This window comes from Diabrotica virgifera, chromosome 10 (assembly GCF_917563875.1).
Source record: "Diabrotica virgifera virgifera chromosome 10, PGI_DIABVI_V3a".
NCBI lineage: Eukaryota > Metazoa > Arthropoda > Insecta > Coleoptera > Chrysomelidae > Diabrotica > Diabrotica virgifera.
This window is the reverse complement of record NC_065452.1, coordinates 149,674,606-149,691,974: the sequence shown is the minus strand read 5'-3', so window position 1 is coordinate 149,691,974 and position 17,369 is coordinate 149,674,606. Positions and strand designations below refer to the sequence as shown.

The 17,369-nt window shown below is 33.8% G+C and overlaps 1 protein-coding gene across 4 annotated transcripts in view; it reads left to right on the top strand.

Moving 5' to 3' along the window:
- LOC114340256 (centrosomal protein of 290 kDa) overlaps positions 1-17,369 on the top strand; it is an 80,784-nt gene that overhangs the window by 24,978 nt on the left and 38,437 nt on the right. For all 4 annotated transcript variants that reach the window (XM_028290979.2, XM_028290978.2, XM_028290975.2 and 1 more), the window contains exons 6-9: positions 7,095-7,630; positions 12,840-12,993; positions 13,049-13,258; positions 13,486-13,614. In XM_028290979.2, coding sequence (XP_028146780.1) covers positions 7,095-7,630; positions 12,840-12,993; positions 13,049-13,258; positions 13,486-13,614 — 1,029 coding nt within the window. The remainder of the gene's footprint in view (positions 1-7,094; positions 7,631-12,839; positions 12,994-13,048; positions 13,259-13,485; positions 13,615-17,369) is intronic.

The window sequence follows — 17,369 nt, the reverse complement described above, 5'->3', positions numbered from 1 at the left end:
TGGAACTTTACCGCGCTGAGCAGATGGGACGTGAATTATAAATTGTAAAATTTCCTCATCTTCCTTAGTCTCAGCATCCGTTATGGCTTGCAAATTGTATAAGCCTCGGAGGTGTAACCAGAGAAGGTTCCATTGTTTTCAGTCTGGTGGGATGTAGAGTAACGTTATGTTGTTTTATATGCCATTTAATTGAAAACTTAGCCTTTTTTAAGAAAAAATTGTTGAAACATAAAAATATATTAGCTGACATGAAATTTAAACAACTTCAACCCAATAAACCCTCTAGTTAGGAAAATTAAGGGAACTTAATGGTTATTATTATTTATGTCTTTTATATAGTTTGGGTTAATCTAGTTTGTATTTTGGTTGGTGTTTCATTTTAAGTCCCCTCCCCCCAAAGGAAAAGTCTAGATCCGCCACTGACGGAGTCTGCAGGTATAAATAAGAATTTCCCAAACTTCAATAACTAAACTTGAAGGAAAAAAACAAAGATGGAGAGAGATTTAAGACAAAATTTAATCCCAACTCTTAAACATATTTATAGAAGAAAATAATATTTCCTGCATGTATTAGAATGATGTAGAGGGTCCCATAACCAACCCTGTAGTATAATATTTTAATTAGATCATCAGAACAAGCAAAATACTACGAATTTCAAAAAAATATTCCATTGAAATCTACTTTCTACACACATAATTTATTTGACGTTCAAAAACCGGTGCCAAGATACACTAACAAAAAGACAATATTTTTAACTTTCCATTGATTTACGATCTGTAATATAAATTGCAACAAGCAAATATTTACAGGTAATATAGCTTAACAGTTCTATGATAATTTCAAATTTTTCGTTATTTCAAAAAACAATTATTTGCGAGATTGGGATGTGCAAAAATATTTTACCACACTCTTCTCATTCGTATGGTATCTTTCATCCGGTGTAAATGACTCCACCAACTCAGCTGTCTCTGTTCTATAAACTCCAATGTGGATTGTATTAACGGTTCGTTCGATATATTTGTGTTCCTTCATCATCATCAATGGTGCTACAGCCCTATGAAAGAGCCTCGACCTTCCCAAGTCTATTACGCCCGTCAGTCCTATCCATTGCCAATCGTTGCCAGTTTGCTGCGCCTATTTTCCTCCCATCCTCATCCACGCCATCCTTCCATCTGAGTTTTGGCCTACCCCTATTTCTACTTCCCACAGGTTGTGACATAAGGATTCTTCTAGGAGGGTTGTTCTGCTGTGATCTTGCTAGATGTCCTGCCCATCTTAGTATTCTTATAAAAGATACTACGTCTTTACCACTAAATATATGTTTATATCTGTGGTATACCTCGTAGTTGTACCTCCTCCTCCAAACAACATTTTCGCAGATGCCACCGAATATTCCTCTTCGTTCAAATATAAGCAGGAGGTTTTCATCTGCCTTGGAGATGGTCCATGTGCCCGATCCATATGTTAACACTGGTTGTATAAGGGTTTTATATATGGATATTTTTGTTTTTTGACTTAAGTTTCTGCTTCTCATATGTCTACACAGTCCAAAATAGCATTTGTTTGCTAGGATTATCTTTCGCTTGATTTCTTCCGTCATAACGTTCTCCTTGGTGATCAGGGGGCCTAAGTATGTGAATTTGTCCACCACTTCAAAGGTAGAGTTATCAACAGTGAATTGGTGACCGATGTTTCTGGCTCTATTGTTGGGTGTTTATGCCATCATCTTAGTTTTCTCGACGTTTACTTGCAGGCCCATATTTGTTGAGGCATTTGAGAAGGTGTTATACATTTCTTCTAGCTTGCGTTTGTGCGGGCAACTAGGTCCACGTCATCTGCATATGCCAAAATTTGGGATGATTTATTAAAATAATTTCCTCTGTTGTCTATTCGGGTATCTCTGACCGCCTTTTCCAGAGCTATGTTGAAAAGGAGACACGCTAGCGCATCTCTCTATCTCAACCCAACATGCGTTTCAAACGCTTGTGGTTGTTCGCCCTGTATTTCAACTTTGCAAACAACTTTACGCATTGTAGCCTTAACCAATCTTGTCAGTAACCCATTTGTGTTCCTTATTTAATCAATTTTGGTAACACCTTTAACGCTTCTTAAAAACTTCATCTCTATAGCCTGTATCTTGCTCTATTGTCATTTAGTTAGTATCCATGGTTCGCTGCCAAAATCAGAACAGGTCTATAAACTGCTTTGAAAACTTTCATTTTTGTATTCCGTGATACTTATATATTTTCTGCATAACATTTTTTTATTCATTGTATGATACAGTTATACGTTTGCTCCATTCTGCTAATGATTTCGGCTTTTAGAGATCATGTTGCTTCTATTATTACTCCTAACTACATACATATATACAAGTTTTAACTTCTTCTGTTTTTGTTCCTTCAATTTATATATTAAGTTTTTTTCTTGTTTCTCCTATCTACATAACTTTTGTTTTGTTTATCTTTATCTTCATTCCGTTTTCAGTGAGTACTTCTTACTATATTTCCAAATTATTCTAAAGGTGTATAAACATTTTCAATTTCTTTGCAACACAAAAATGCAGCAGCTGCAGAATACTCTGGTTAAATCGGAAAGTGCAGGAAGAGTCTATACCGGTTTCGGAGGTTTTTTCCTCCTCATCAGTAGTCCCATATCCTATTCTCTCCGATTTCCCCAGGTACCATGCTTTGGGCCCTTCCGAATTGCAAAAAACGAAATGCCGCGGATGAACTAGAGCCATCTACCAAAAAACAAAATAAGTAGCACAGAAAACGACAATAAATATCGTTCCCATACCACCAGATCGACAACAGGTGGAATACTTTCTTTGGTTACAAGCTCCCGAGATTTTCAAAAATTATAAATCATACAGGATGCCGAGAAAATTAAGATGAGGGAATTTTAAATAATTCACGTCCCATTTGCTCAGCGTGGTAAAAGTTCCAACAAGAAAGATTCCTTAGTACTCAACAAAAGAGTAAATGAATTAAAAATGTATAAACATTTTTAATACTCAACAAAAGAGTACTCAACAAAAGAGTAAATGAATTAAAAATGTATAAACATTTTTAATTCATTTACTCTTTTGTTGAGTACTAAGGAATGTTTCTTGTTGGAACTTTTACCACGCTGAGCAGATGAGACGTGAATTATTTAAAATTCTCTCATCTTAATTTCCTCGGCATCCTGTATGATTTATAATTTTTGAAAATCTCGGGAGGTTGTAACCAAAGAAAGTATTCCACCTGTTGTCAATCTGGGAACGATATTTATTGTCTTTTTCTGTGCTACTTTGATTGATAACTTTTTTGTTTTATTCTACAGTTATTTTTGAGTTTTTACAATTAGTATCAAACCGTCAGAAAATACTCCTACCGAGATTTTTACTCTTTGCAGATTCCTATACCCTACATTCAGTTTTTTTATACTTTGCGCATTTCTTAATAATTTCGTCCGTGAGTAAGTATTAGAAATTGTGATGGGCTAGTGTTCTACCCTGTCTCAAACCCAAACCTCCATTTATTGTCTAATCTTGAATTATTACTAATTACGACATTGTTGTTCTCTTTGTATATTTTTTGTATCATTCTTATTAACTTGTCCATTCCTTTTCCTCTTAGTATTTTCCACAGTTGCTGTTTTGGTATTTTATCGAAGGCTTTTTCTACACCTGCAGCTGCTATTTTGTCTTCTGATACTCTACTATAGACACAGGTAGAATTATTTTCCATTTTTACTATTCCTTGTCCTTTTTTCTTGATGGAAGGTAAAATTTAAAACCATACCGTTGTAACCGAAAACTTGAACGTCAAATAATATTGTTCTAAATAATTCTTTTGGAAAATGGCTCACTGGAACAAAATAGCTTTCGAATAATAATCGGTATGACTAAATTTTAAATTATTTTCAGATATATACACCAGACAAATCTTAAAATGGACATTACAGTACCAAAAGTAAACACACCTTACCCTAAAATGTTCTAATGTTCATTCAGATTTACAAAACATTGACTTCTTTACATTCCTTCATTTCTTAACTATCTTTCTTAATTTGTTCTAACTATCAAATCAGTTTCTTTCCTACTTGGATCACCTTGTATATTTCTGTCTAATTTGGGCTAACACTTTCTCTTTCGCTATTTTATGCTTCTAAAAACGTAACTACCACCTTTTTAGAGTGTCGTGATAATAACATTTTTAACCATACTAAATAAACGAAATTTTTTTTGCTTGCAAATGTCAAATTTTTTATCAGCAAATATATTTAAAGGCCTCGCTTGCAAACATGACATCTCTTCGGAGAAGAAAGACAAAAGAATCTTGCTACCTTATTGGAGAAGTTTTGTATATGAATCCACATACATCATCAGTTCATCCATCTAAAATTAGTTAAATGAGCTTACATCCATAGAGAAAATTACAAAGAATAACTTACAAAGATATGCAGCTCTCAAATGATGGAAAGTTTAACTCAGGAACAAACAGTTTAATTTGTGTCAGCGAATGCTCCTTCTGAAATCATCATTATTAATGGTGCTACATCCCTATAAAAGAGCCTTAACTTTCCCAAGTCTATTACGCCAGTCAGTTCTATTCATTGGTACTGTTGTCAATCTGCTACGCCTATTTTTCTACCATCCTCATCTACACCCAGGGGTGTAGTGGAGCCGGAGCGCCATCCCGGTTCTGCTTTTTTGCGTTTTTTTATTGTGGCTAAATGATTACTAAAATCTAAAATGTTACTGAAACCGCATTGAAACAAAATATTCCTCAAACCAAGTTACAGCAGATTACAAACAGCGCAGTAGAAACATTTTTAGTTGTCTCAGTCGAAGTTCCGTCACCTATTTTCCTACGCCCACTGCCCCTCCTCTGTCCATAGATAAAACCTTTATATATTTAAAAACAAAAAAAATGTTTCAATTGAAATTTAAAAAGTGAGCTGATTTTCATATTCCTCACTCTTGTTTAAAATATTATTTTACCTCACCTCAATTTATTTAAAAATATTATTTTATTAACGTTTCGACGTCCACATCGGACGTCGTTGTCAAAATACAAAATATTAATGTATTAATAAATTAATAATATTAAATATTAATTAATATAATTAATTTATTTAATACATTATGGAAATGGCTTATTTCCCATTTAGAATAGTTTATTTGATCTATTGTTGACCTACCAGCACGAGAGCCGCGTTGGTAGACTTTATATTATGCTGTACCTACTAATAAGAGATACGAGTATGCCTCTATAGTTTCGAAATTGTTCTTTATCTCCTTTCATATGAATGGGTATTATATCGCTTCCATTCCATTCCCTAGACATTTTCTGTTGTTGCCATACTCTCAGAATAATGTCATACAATTTTCGATGTAAAACGTTTCCTCCTTATTTTATCAATTCTCCATTTATACCACCATTACCTGGCGCTTTGTGATCTTTAAGAGATGCTATCACATTCTTTACTTCTTGAAGTATTGGTGCTGGTATTTCCTCATCTACATCTACAGAATTGAATGTAATATCTGCTTCCTCCATCTCACTTTCAATATTTATTAAGTTCCAAAAATATTCCTTCCATCATTCGAGGATTTCTGTTTCTATCATTATTAGTTCACCTTCTTCATTTTTCAGGGCTTGTATTACTCCAACAGTTCCACCTTCTGAATGTCTTCACTTTCCTAAAGCATTTTCTTACTTGATTCCTCCCGCCATTTATGTCCTTCTTCTTGCAGTACCGTCTCCTATCGGAGGTTGGCTACCATCACAGCAATCTTAACTTTGTTGGCTGCAGCTCTGAACAACTGTATTGAACTGCACCCATACCACTCCCTTAAATTTCGCAACCAGGAAATCCTCCTACGTCCCACATTTCTCTTTCCCGAGATTTTTCCTTGGATTATGAGTCTTAGCAGAGAGTACTTTTCTCCTCTCGTTATGTGACCTAGATATTCCAGTTTTTTCGTTTGTATGGTTTTTATGACTTCGCATTCCTTCCCCATCTTCAGCAAAACATCTTGATTTGTTACTCTTTCTGTCCATGGTATTTTCCACATTCTTCTGTAACACCACATCTCGAATGCTTCAATGTTTTTGATGTTTATCTTTTTCAGTGTCCAAGCTTCCATGCCGTACAGCAGAACAAAGAAAACATAGCACCTTAACATTCTCGTTCTTAAGTTTATATTTATATCCCGGCTGCATAGGAACTTTTTCATTTTGACAAACGATTGTCTCGTTACCTCTATTCGCCTCTTGATTTCTCTTGTCTGGTTATTAGTATCAGTGAAGCAAACCCCTAAATATTTGTAGGACGTAACTCTTTCAACTGGCTGATTATTTATGGTTAAATTCACATTGGTGTATAGCTTCTTTGTTACAATCATGAATTTAGTCTTTTTGAAGTTCAGTTTTAGACCATACTTATTGGTATGAGTGTTTATGTTTTCCATCAAATACTGTAAATTTGCTAGGTTATCTGCTACTATTAGCGTGTCATCAGCATATCGTATATTGTTAATTAACTCTCCGTTAATGTTCATACCAATATTTTGCTCTAGGAGCGCTTCCTGACATATTGTTTCGCTATATAAATTGAATAGTAGTGGAGAAAGCACACAACCCTGATGCACACCTTGACGAATCTCAATTTCTTCGGTTAACTCATTATCAACCTTGATTTTTGCTGTTTGTCCCCAGTACAGCCTGGATATGATGTTAATGTCGCGACTGTCGATGTTTTTGCTTCTTAGGATTTCATACAGCTTTTGGTGTCTGACCTTATCGAAGGCCTTCTCAAAATCTATGAAACCTACGTAGAGGTATTGGTTTACATCCAAACATTTATGTCCATTTCTCGTAATTACTGTGCTATGTAGCTTCTCTTTTTAGTTCTGAGTTGTCGCCTTGTTTGTGCTCTTGCTCTGTGAAAATCTGCTTTTTTCTCATCTGTAAGGTTTAGTAAAGTCTCGTTTAGATCAAAATACGTCTTTTTAATATAACACCTTTAAATTATCACTTTCTATGTTTACGAGCGAGGCCTTAGGTTTAAAAATATACTTGAAACTAATCTTTTACAATATTTAGGTGAAAACGAAACAAAATGTGGAGCCTCCACAAGATAATTCCGACAATGACGATGCAGTAAGTCTAGCTGGTACTGAAACTACGGACACAACGCTTGTAGATGTACAAGAAAACGAACTGAGGGAACAATTGGAGAGTCTCAAGAAAGAACTAGAAACAACAAAATCCAAATGCGATAGGCTAGAAAGAGAAAAAAGTGACATTCTTCTCAGGAGGCTAGCGGCTATGGAAACAACCACCAGCAAAACAAGCGCTTCTGAAGTTCTAAAGCTACAACAGAAATGTAACGAATTTCAACAGCAGTTGGAAGATTATAGAGATGAAAAGAAAAGTCTGAGTTTAAAGGTAAGAGAATTAGAAAGTGATTTGGATAACAGGCCAACGGCGCAGGAGGCTCAGAAAGTAGCAGACGATCTACGATCGAAACTACTGGCTGCCGAAACTTTGTGTGAGGAATTAATGGACGAGAATGAGGATATTAAGAAAGAACTGAGAGATATGGAGGAACAAATGGATGAGTTGCAAGATAATTTTAGGTGAGTATGCTTTTCTGTACTGCAAACTGTTCTTCTATCGATGTTCCTCTTCTTGACCTTCTCTTTAGAGTTATCTCCCAAATTTTCATTGTGTGCGATAATAATTTTATCCCTCTATAGTTCTTACAATTCTGAATGTCCCCTTAACCTTTATACAATGATACAATCACACACACTCTCTCTACATGCATTGGGCGTTCTCTTCCTCATATACAGGGTGAGTCATGAGGAACTGTACATACTCCTACCTCGTATAGAGGCTCCTATGGGGAATAACAAATGACCATTAAAAAGTGTCTGCTCCCATTGTTTAATAATATACAGGGCGAGCTTCGCATTTTGACAGAAATTTGTATTCGTCATAATTTTTGAACGGTCAGATCGATGTGTCTCTTATTTTGGTCAATCGTTACACTATTACCACCTAATCAACTAATTTATTCAAACTAGAAAAAAATCAGGTCCGGCTTTAAAAAAATTAGTTCGTTTGGGTCTTAGAAAAAATTTCACCCTGTATAAGCTTTTTGAAAACTCTAATATGAATTTTACAAATTAGACAAATAGGCAATTAAAATGGCATATTTATTTTTTTCCGCACACGATTACTTCATTTTTTATAAAAAAAAATCAAATTTCACTATGAATTAAAAGTTTGGTAAAGAGAACCATGTATTTACAAAAAAATAAGTTTTATTACAAAATTTTTTTTTTGCACAAATAAGTAATTTATGTTACCATCCAATCAACTGATTTATTCAAACTAGAGAAAAATCAGGTCCGGATTTAAAAAATTAGTTCGTTTTTGTCTTAGACAAATTTCACCCTGTATACGCTTTTTGAAAACTCTAATATGAATTTTATAAACAAAACAAATAGGCAATTAAAATGGCATATTTATTTTTTCCCCACACGATTACTTAATTTTTTATTAAAAAATCAAATTTGTCAAAATCGGAATTTTAACCTAAAAATGAAAAAAAATGAACTCACGGTTTAACTCGCTACAACTCTGTTCCATTTTAATATTTTTTTCTGAAATTTTTACAGCACATACCTCTTACCATTGTGAAGACTATGAAAATTGTTGTAGACTTTCAGTCTTCTTCTTGTAAAAGTTGCAAACTTGTAAATCGTAAAAATTAGGTGGAAAAATTTAAAATTTATCAATTTGATCACGTCTATGTTAAACTATAGAGTCCAAAAGAAGTGTTATGGGAAGTTTTAGATGTAGACGTGTTATAGAAAAAAAAAAATGGTAAAACTTTTAATTTTAAGAAAAACGTTGTTTTTGAAAATTAATTTTTGTAAAAAAAGTTAATTTTTTTAAATCTATGCAAAAACTTTGCCAAACTTTTTATGCATAGTCAAATTTGATTTTTTAATAAAAAAATAAGTAATCGTGTGGGGAAAAAATAAATATGCCATTTTAATTGCCTATTTGTCTAATTTGTAAAAATCATACTAGAGTTTTCAAAAAGCGTATACAGGGTGAAATTTTTTCTAAGACCAAAACGAACTTATTTTTTAAATCCGGGCCTGATTTTTTTCTTGTTTGAATAAATCAGTTGATTGGTGGTAACATAAATTAAATATTTGTTCAAAAAAAATTAATTTTGGTAATAAAAGTTAATTTTGTTAAATCTATGGTTCACTTTACCAAACTTTTAATTCATAATCAAATTTGATTTTTTTATAAAAAATGAAGCAATCGTGTGCGGAAAAAAATAAATATGTTATTTTAATTGCCTATTTGTCTAATTTGTAAAATTCGTATTAGAGTTTTCAAAAAGCTTATACAGGGTGAATTTTTTTCTAAGACCAAAACGAACTAATTTTTTAAAGCCGGACCTGATTTTTTTCTAGTTTGAATAAATCAGTTGATTAGGTGGCAATAGTGTAACGATTGACCAAAATAAGAGACACATCGATATGACCGTTCAAAAATTATGACGAATAAAAATTTCTGTCAAAATGCGAAATTCGCCCTGTATATTATTAAACAATGGGAGCAGACACTTTTTAATGGTCATTTGTTATTCCCCATAGGGACCTCTATACGAGGTAGGAGTATGTACAGTTCCTCATGACTCACCCTGTATCCATCATTTGACACAAAATATCAACCGCTTCTTCTCCTAGAGCAGGGCTTCCCAAACTTATTTGTACTGTGACGCCCTGGGGACTTTGCTATTTTTTGCGACGCCCCTCAACCCAGCCCCCAATATTACTTATCAATTTTGCTACTAGTCTAGTAACAAGTTATAGTTATAACAAAAACACTATTTGAACATTTATAATTTTTATTAGAAATTCAGAACGAGATCGAAACATGCACAAAAATAAAAAGGGATATTGTTTATGTAACTGGCTGGGTAATGTGAGGGATGTGCTTGGTTGTTTGAGCACAGCTTATGAAACCGGGGCTCCAGTTTGGAAATTGCCATTCTCATTTCTTTTTCTAAGTGTGGCAAAGATAACATTATCAACGCTGCAACATAATCACTTGGAGAGAGAAAAGTAACGAATACTAACATATTAAAGAAGAAAACCCCGTGGTTTAGAGAGGAAGTGAAGATAAAATGTGAAGAAAAGAAGAAAGCATTTTTACAATACAGAAAAAAAAGAAGCACAACAGACATACAATCACTACAAACGAGTCAGAAACGAAATGAATACTTTAATGAGACAAATAAAAAGCGAGCACTGGCAGAGTTTCTCAAAACAGATGGAACACGTCTTCTACGGAACACAAAAAGAAGTATGGAGAATGATCAGAGGGCAAAGAAAGGAAATGAACGAATTAATGGGAGCGAAGCACATTCAGAAGGAAACATGGGCAGACTACTTCCGATCTCTATTTGCTAAAGGCGACGATAATGAACCACCAACACTTGAAGTTACGACAAACGAAGAAATAAACATCGAGGAGGGAGAGGTAAAGGAAGCATTAAAAAAATTAAAAAACAGAAAATCTTCAGGAGAGGACAGAATATTGAACGAACTCCTAAAGTACGGAGGACAAGATCTAACTAAACAACAATTAGAACAACTCTTCAAAAAAGGAGACAAATGGGACCCGGAGAATTACAGAGGAATTAACTTATTAAACACAACATTAAAATTAACAACCAAAGTGATAACAAACAAATTGAATGAAATTATACCATTAGCAGAAGAACAACAAGGTTTTAGGTCGGGAAGGTCATGCACTGACGCTATATTTATAATGAGGCAAGTTCAAGAGAAATCGTTGGAATACAACAAACCGGCATATTTATGTTTCGTGGACCTTAAGAAAGCATTTGACAAGGTCAAATTAAAGGACGTTGTTATATTCGAGAGAGGTACCTCTAGGAATAATTAAAACGATCGAAAACATCTACCAGAACAACACAATAAAAGTAAAAGTGGAAGATGAACTAACTGACCCAATTAAAGCCGGCAATGGAATAAGACAGGGGGATTCCTTGAGTCCTTTACTGTTCAACCTGATTATGGACGAAATAATAAAAAAATTAAAAATTAAAAAAGGATACCAAATGGGAGACAAACACCTTAAAATAATCTGATAAGCAGACGATGCAATATTAATCTCTCAAAGTGAAGATAATTTACAACGTACGCTGAATCAATTTAACATAACCGCCAGAAAATTTAACATGTTAATTTCCCCAAAAAAGACAAAATGCATGGTTATAACAGCAGATCCAATAAGATGTAAATTGGAACTGGAAGATCAGATATTTAATAGAACAAGTGATGGAGTTTAAATACCTAGGCATCACACTATCTAGCTACGGAAGGCTCGAAACAGAAGTGGAAGATCAAGTTAATAGAGCAAACAGAGCCGCAGGTTGCCTGAATGAAACAATATGGAGAAATAAAAATATCGGAAAAGAAATGAAAGGCAGAATTTACAAAACAATCATCAGACCAATAATGACATACGCGGCAGAAACACGACCCGACACAGAGAGGACAAAAAGATTGCTGGAAACAGCGGAGATGAAAACCCTTCGAAAAATCGATGGTAAGACTCTATGGGATAGAGCTAGAAGTGCAGATATACGACGGAGATGCAAGGTGGATAACATTAATAACTGGGTAAGAAACAGAAGAATAGAATGGAATGACCACATAAGCCGAATGACAACAAATAGAGTAGTCAGGACAGCGACAGACGGTTCCCCAATAAGAAGACGATCAGTGGGAAGACCACGAAAACGATGGAACGACAACTAACTAGAGGCACATTAAAAAACTAGACAGAGTCATGTCTATACAAAAAGAAGAAGAAGATATATTTTATACTCATTTAAAATCAAATAAATATATTTTCTGTATTAAAAGTCCGCGCTGATACGCGACGCCCCAGGGCGTCGCGACGCACAGTTTGGGAAGCCCTGTCCTAGAGCCTTCCAGACATTCATAGGTGTTCCATCAGGTCCACTGCCTTACCATTCTTCATCCTATTTAACGCCTCGACAACATTGTCTCTCGCTATCTCCGTTATTACATTTGGGATCCCGCATCTTCTATCCCTCCTCTGATGTTCTTCGTTTAGCAACTTTATGAAGTACTCATACCGTCTTTGCTTTATTTCAACATCGGTTCTTAACTCTCTTCCATCCGCACTCTTAATTTGGCGTACCTTATTCCTTTGGTCACGTGGTTCGCAGAGGTGACGACAGTTTGGAGAGATTAATTGTTTCTGGAAACGTTCCGGGGAGAAGATCAAGAGGACGATCACCAACTAGATGGTCTGACCAAATAAAGCATTCAGCTGGAAACTCATTCTGCGAAGCTCTTAGAGCAGCTGAAGATAGAGACCAACCTAGAAACATTGTTAGGAATATTGGAAGAAATCACGATCCTCAGTAATGGGGAAACGACAGGAGAGAGAGTCCTTTGATGACTTTTCCCTTGCATTAGTAGAGCTGTATAACCTTTTCATCCTCTTGGGTGTTTCCAACTATTTATTCAGCTGTGCAGACGATCTGGCCTTAGCAGTAGCTACAACGTGCTTTGCTTTCTTTTTTGCTACCTTATATATGTCCTTAGGTCCTCTGTTTTGAAAGTATCATACCTTTTTCTAGCCTCTTTCTTCTCTCTAACTTTCTGTTACACTTCATCACTGTTGAACATCTTATAATTCTAAGAAAATATTTGTATAATATAAACAATTACTAACTATTTATACTCATTTCAGGGAGGACCAAGCAGTAGAATATACATCTTTAAAAAAAGATCTAGATCAAACAACGAAAAATTGTCGAATACTATCATTCAAACTAAGAAAATCAGAAAGGAAGGCAGCACAATTAGAATTTGAAAAAGCAGAGTTAGACAAGAAAATGAAGGATGTAAGAAATGATTACCTAATATGTTTTAAATCATACTTTAAATAAGATATTTTAGATATCAGGAAGCGGTTCAACAGTTACGCAAATAGAAAAAATTAAACAGTTGGAACAAGACCTGAAGGTATCAAATGAAGTCTCTGTTCGCTTGCAGAAAGAATTAGATGAAGCTAAAACAAAAATTTCCAAAGTAGAGGATACCAAGGGATTAGGCAATAAAAAGGCACCATTACTAGGAAGCATTGCCAAGAACCCTTCTTTAGATGGAGTAAGTAATCCAGATCAATAGATCTATTCTCCGAGCACATCCTGAACTTACTTAGAGAAAAACACCTGCGCATTAGCTGGATTAGCTTATCGAACCTTATCGAATGCCAAATTTTGTAATGCGCAGGCGTTCTCCCTCTGGGTAAGTTCAGGATGTGCTCCGCGAATACACCTATTATTTATTTTTAAATATTTTAAGTATTAATATATACTTTCCCATTTTAAAAGAAAGTATCCCGCGAGTCACTTACCAGAGGAGGTTCCCAGGACGACCCAGTCCAACTCCTTCGGGATCTTCAAGATTCGCTGGAGAGAGAAGCAGATTTAAGAGAACAATTGAAATTTGCTGAAGAAGAGGTAAAATGTTTTATTGTTGTTTTTAATTTTTAAGTAGTTCAGAAACTTGAACTAATGGGAAAAAGTCTGGATTCGTATTTTATTTTTTAAACGCTTTTCTTTAGTCCAATAGTTTGCGTCAAATCTTTATGCGTTAATTTGACCGCCTTTTCTCCAATGCAAATTAATGAAAATTTGCAAATATATGCATTCGCGGGAACAATACAAGAATAGTCAATAATTTTTTTTTATGTTTATTAATTATTTAAATAAAAAAAACGATTTTAATGGAAAATGCTTAAATTATCTTGTTTTTTACAATGTAAAATCTTGGAACTTTTACGGATTGTAGCTAGAGATTTAAAATTTCCGGAAAAATTGGGTACAGGAAAAAAACCTGTTTTTTTTCCCGAAAAAACAGGAAAAAATGGAAAAATACGGAAACATTGACATTTGGTACAATATACTAAACAAATTCTGCATCCCGTATCAAAATCGATAAAAGTAGAATTAGATAGATCTATATTACCAGAAGTGCCTTTTGTCTTTAAGTAGGTATCTATATAAAAGACACAGTATTAAAAAATATTCCCCAACAAGTTAACCAGACTAGTTCTCTTATCGAAAGCTTGCTCAAATATGTATGTTGAAAAACGCTACGAATTTTGTTCTAAGCTGATTCACTTTGCGGCCTCTTGATGCTCGCTTTAAAGAAGAATAATTGAATGAAAACCAACTAATGGAAGCCATACACTTCATTTCTGAAATGGCTTGTTCACTAAGACCCGGTCTTTTCACCGGCGAATAACTAGTTATCGGGAAGTTTATTTGACAGATTTACATGTAATCTGCCGGATAAACTTCCCGATAAATATTTATTTGGAGGTGAAAAGATTGGGTCTCAACCTAGATGTAGGGAAGGTGGTGGCAAATCTAGTACAATTTAGAACAAAAACTAGATTTTTTAGTCGAAATTCTTTATGGGATAATGCAAATATGTAGTACTAATCCCGTTATATGGTAGCAAGATTTATGTACATCGCAGCCACTTATGCCAATTGCCTCCCGAATTTTAAATGGACCTCCATATTCCACCTCTTCAGAAAGAAACTGGTCTTTACACGGCCTCATATATACAAGCAAAAAAATATGTTATCACAGGATAAAATTTATAAGTTGTTGCTATTCATTTAAATTTGGTTATAAATAAACGAAAAACAGATATTTATTTACGATACTAGACCAGATCCACTTAAAAGAGACTGACAAAAATCATGTTGTTTGTGTTATCCGTTCAGGATGGTGAATCGGAGAACAAGGCTGAATCAGATGCTTGGTCTGAAGATTCAGATTCAGACTCAGATAAAAATATACCACTGAGCAATTTGGTTAAATAATGTGCTTTCTGCCTTTGAAGTTTCGGTTTTGACACTTACAATTAAAGTCTCTTATTTTAACTATGTACACTTAAGTCTCAATTAAAAAATATTTTCAAATTTTCCTATTTTTCCAATTTTTTCAATGGTCTGGAAAAAAAGGAAAAAACCTGTTTTTTTTCAATTTTTCCTGTTTTTCCGATATGGTAATTCTCTAATTGTAGCTAATGATATGAACTATACATAATTTCAATTTTTACGTTAATCGTTTACGTTATGCTTCATACATAAACAATAAAGTTTCAAATTTTGAACGCTCATAATAATAGATTCGTTTATGTAAAAATCGGCGCTTATTCGTGTCAAATTTTAATACGATACGAAATAAAACTTCAAACAAAACTCGAATTCAAAAAATTCGTGTTTTTATCGTAGTCTTAGAAAAACCACCGGTAGAGACGTTTTGTGCTACAATTGACATTAGAATTCGTTTTGGCGTATTAATTAAAGGCTTTTCTTTAGCTCAATCGTTTGGGTCAAATCTTTAGACGTTAATTTGACTGCCTTTTCTTCAATGAAAATGACTGAAAATTTGCATTCGCGGGAACAATACACAAATAGTAAATAATTTTTTTTTGTTTATTAATTGTTTAAATAAAAAACGATTCTAACGGAAAATGCTTAAATTCTCTTGTTTTTTACAATGAAGAAACTTGAAACTTTTACAGATTGTAGCTAATTATATGCACTATACATAATTTCAATTTTTACGTTAATTGTTTACGTTATGCTTCATAAATAAACAATAAAGTTTCAAATTTTTTGCCGATTCCGACTACTTTTCATGTTAGTACATCATATATGTTTTATACATATTTTAATCAACATGACGATATATATTAATGTTTGAAAAGTGTAAGACTAAAAAGTAAAAAATAAAAACATATAAAAAAAATTTAAGAAACGCATTTCTTTAGTTACAAGTGACTAAAACTAAAAATATTATAAAAAAATCAACTAAAAAGCAAAAAATAAAAAACATTGAAAAAATCTAACACATTCGTTAAAGAAAAGCATGGGGCGAAAACCGTTTATTCGATGAAGACGCGCCACGCTTTTCTTTGAAGATTTTTTTTCATATTTTTTTATTTTTAATTTTAGTATTTTTTATTTCATCTGTATAAAAGTTTAAGAATGCTTAAAATGTATGTGTATATTTGTTTTTAGAACTGTAAACAGATCTATAGCATTGCTAAGTATTAATGGACAACAGGTCAATTTTGACATTGACTATTTTGCAAAATCTAAATTTTCGACTCAAAAAAATAGTAAAAGGAGAAACACCACCCTACTACTACTACATGTTGATGTATAACATTCTTCGTCATTTTCGTTAGATCGTTCCACAGATTCTCTTCTATGTTTCTTTCTCTCACCTCTTTATCTATTCCTTCTCTTCAACTTGTTCTCGGTCTACCTCGTTTTTTCTTTCTTTCTGGTTGCCATTTTATTATTTCCTTTGGTGTTCGTTGTTCATCCATTATTTTTATTTTTTATGTCCGAAGCAGATAAGTTGTTTTATTCATAAGTCTGTTGATGAGATAATGCCTTTTCTATATGCCATATTTCTTTCCTTTATTGCATGGTCTAATGTTCCATCGTGCAAAATATTGATACATATCCTTCAGAAGTATTCGGATTTCTTTATATTGATTTCAAGACCCATATATCGTACTCTTCAATTTATTTTCGGGCCGTATAGTTTATTTTATGCAAAGTTAAGTGTGTGTGTATCATATTGGTGGTAAGTGAACTGATACCCCCTTTGTTCTACATTTTTGTTTCCATCTTTTCAAAGCACTTTCGAGGTATATTAAAATAGGGGACAGGCAACAATCATTGCTTCAATCCCTTTGAAGTTACAAATCCTGTTGTTATTTGTGTCCCAGTTTTTATTTTTGTTATGGGTTGATTGTATAGTACTTTCCATTGATTGTCACAGCTTTTTCAGTGGAAGGGTATCATAGGTTTTCCGTAGATCCACAACAACATGCGAATTTCTTGATTCCGTGCCATTTGGACAATTTGAACTATTTTTATATTATTTGAGTTAAGGAGAAAATGTAGTCAATCGTGGATCCACCCGTATGAAATATTGCTTTTTATTCTGCTTCAAAATCTAAATATTCTTTCTCGATTCCATTCTTCAAAACTTAAGTCCCCATTATACTATTCCTCGGTAATTTTCACAATTGTTTTTGTCTCCCTTTTTATGTATAATACTGAGATATGGTGTTTTTCATTGCTTAGTGATATAGGCATTCTTTAAATAGTTGCCGAAGATGTTCCATACTTGAACAATTACTCTCCGGGTATATCCCCTGGTCCGGCTGTTGCGTT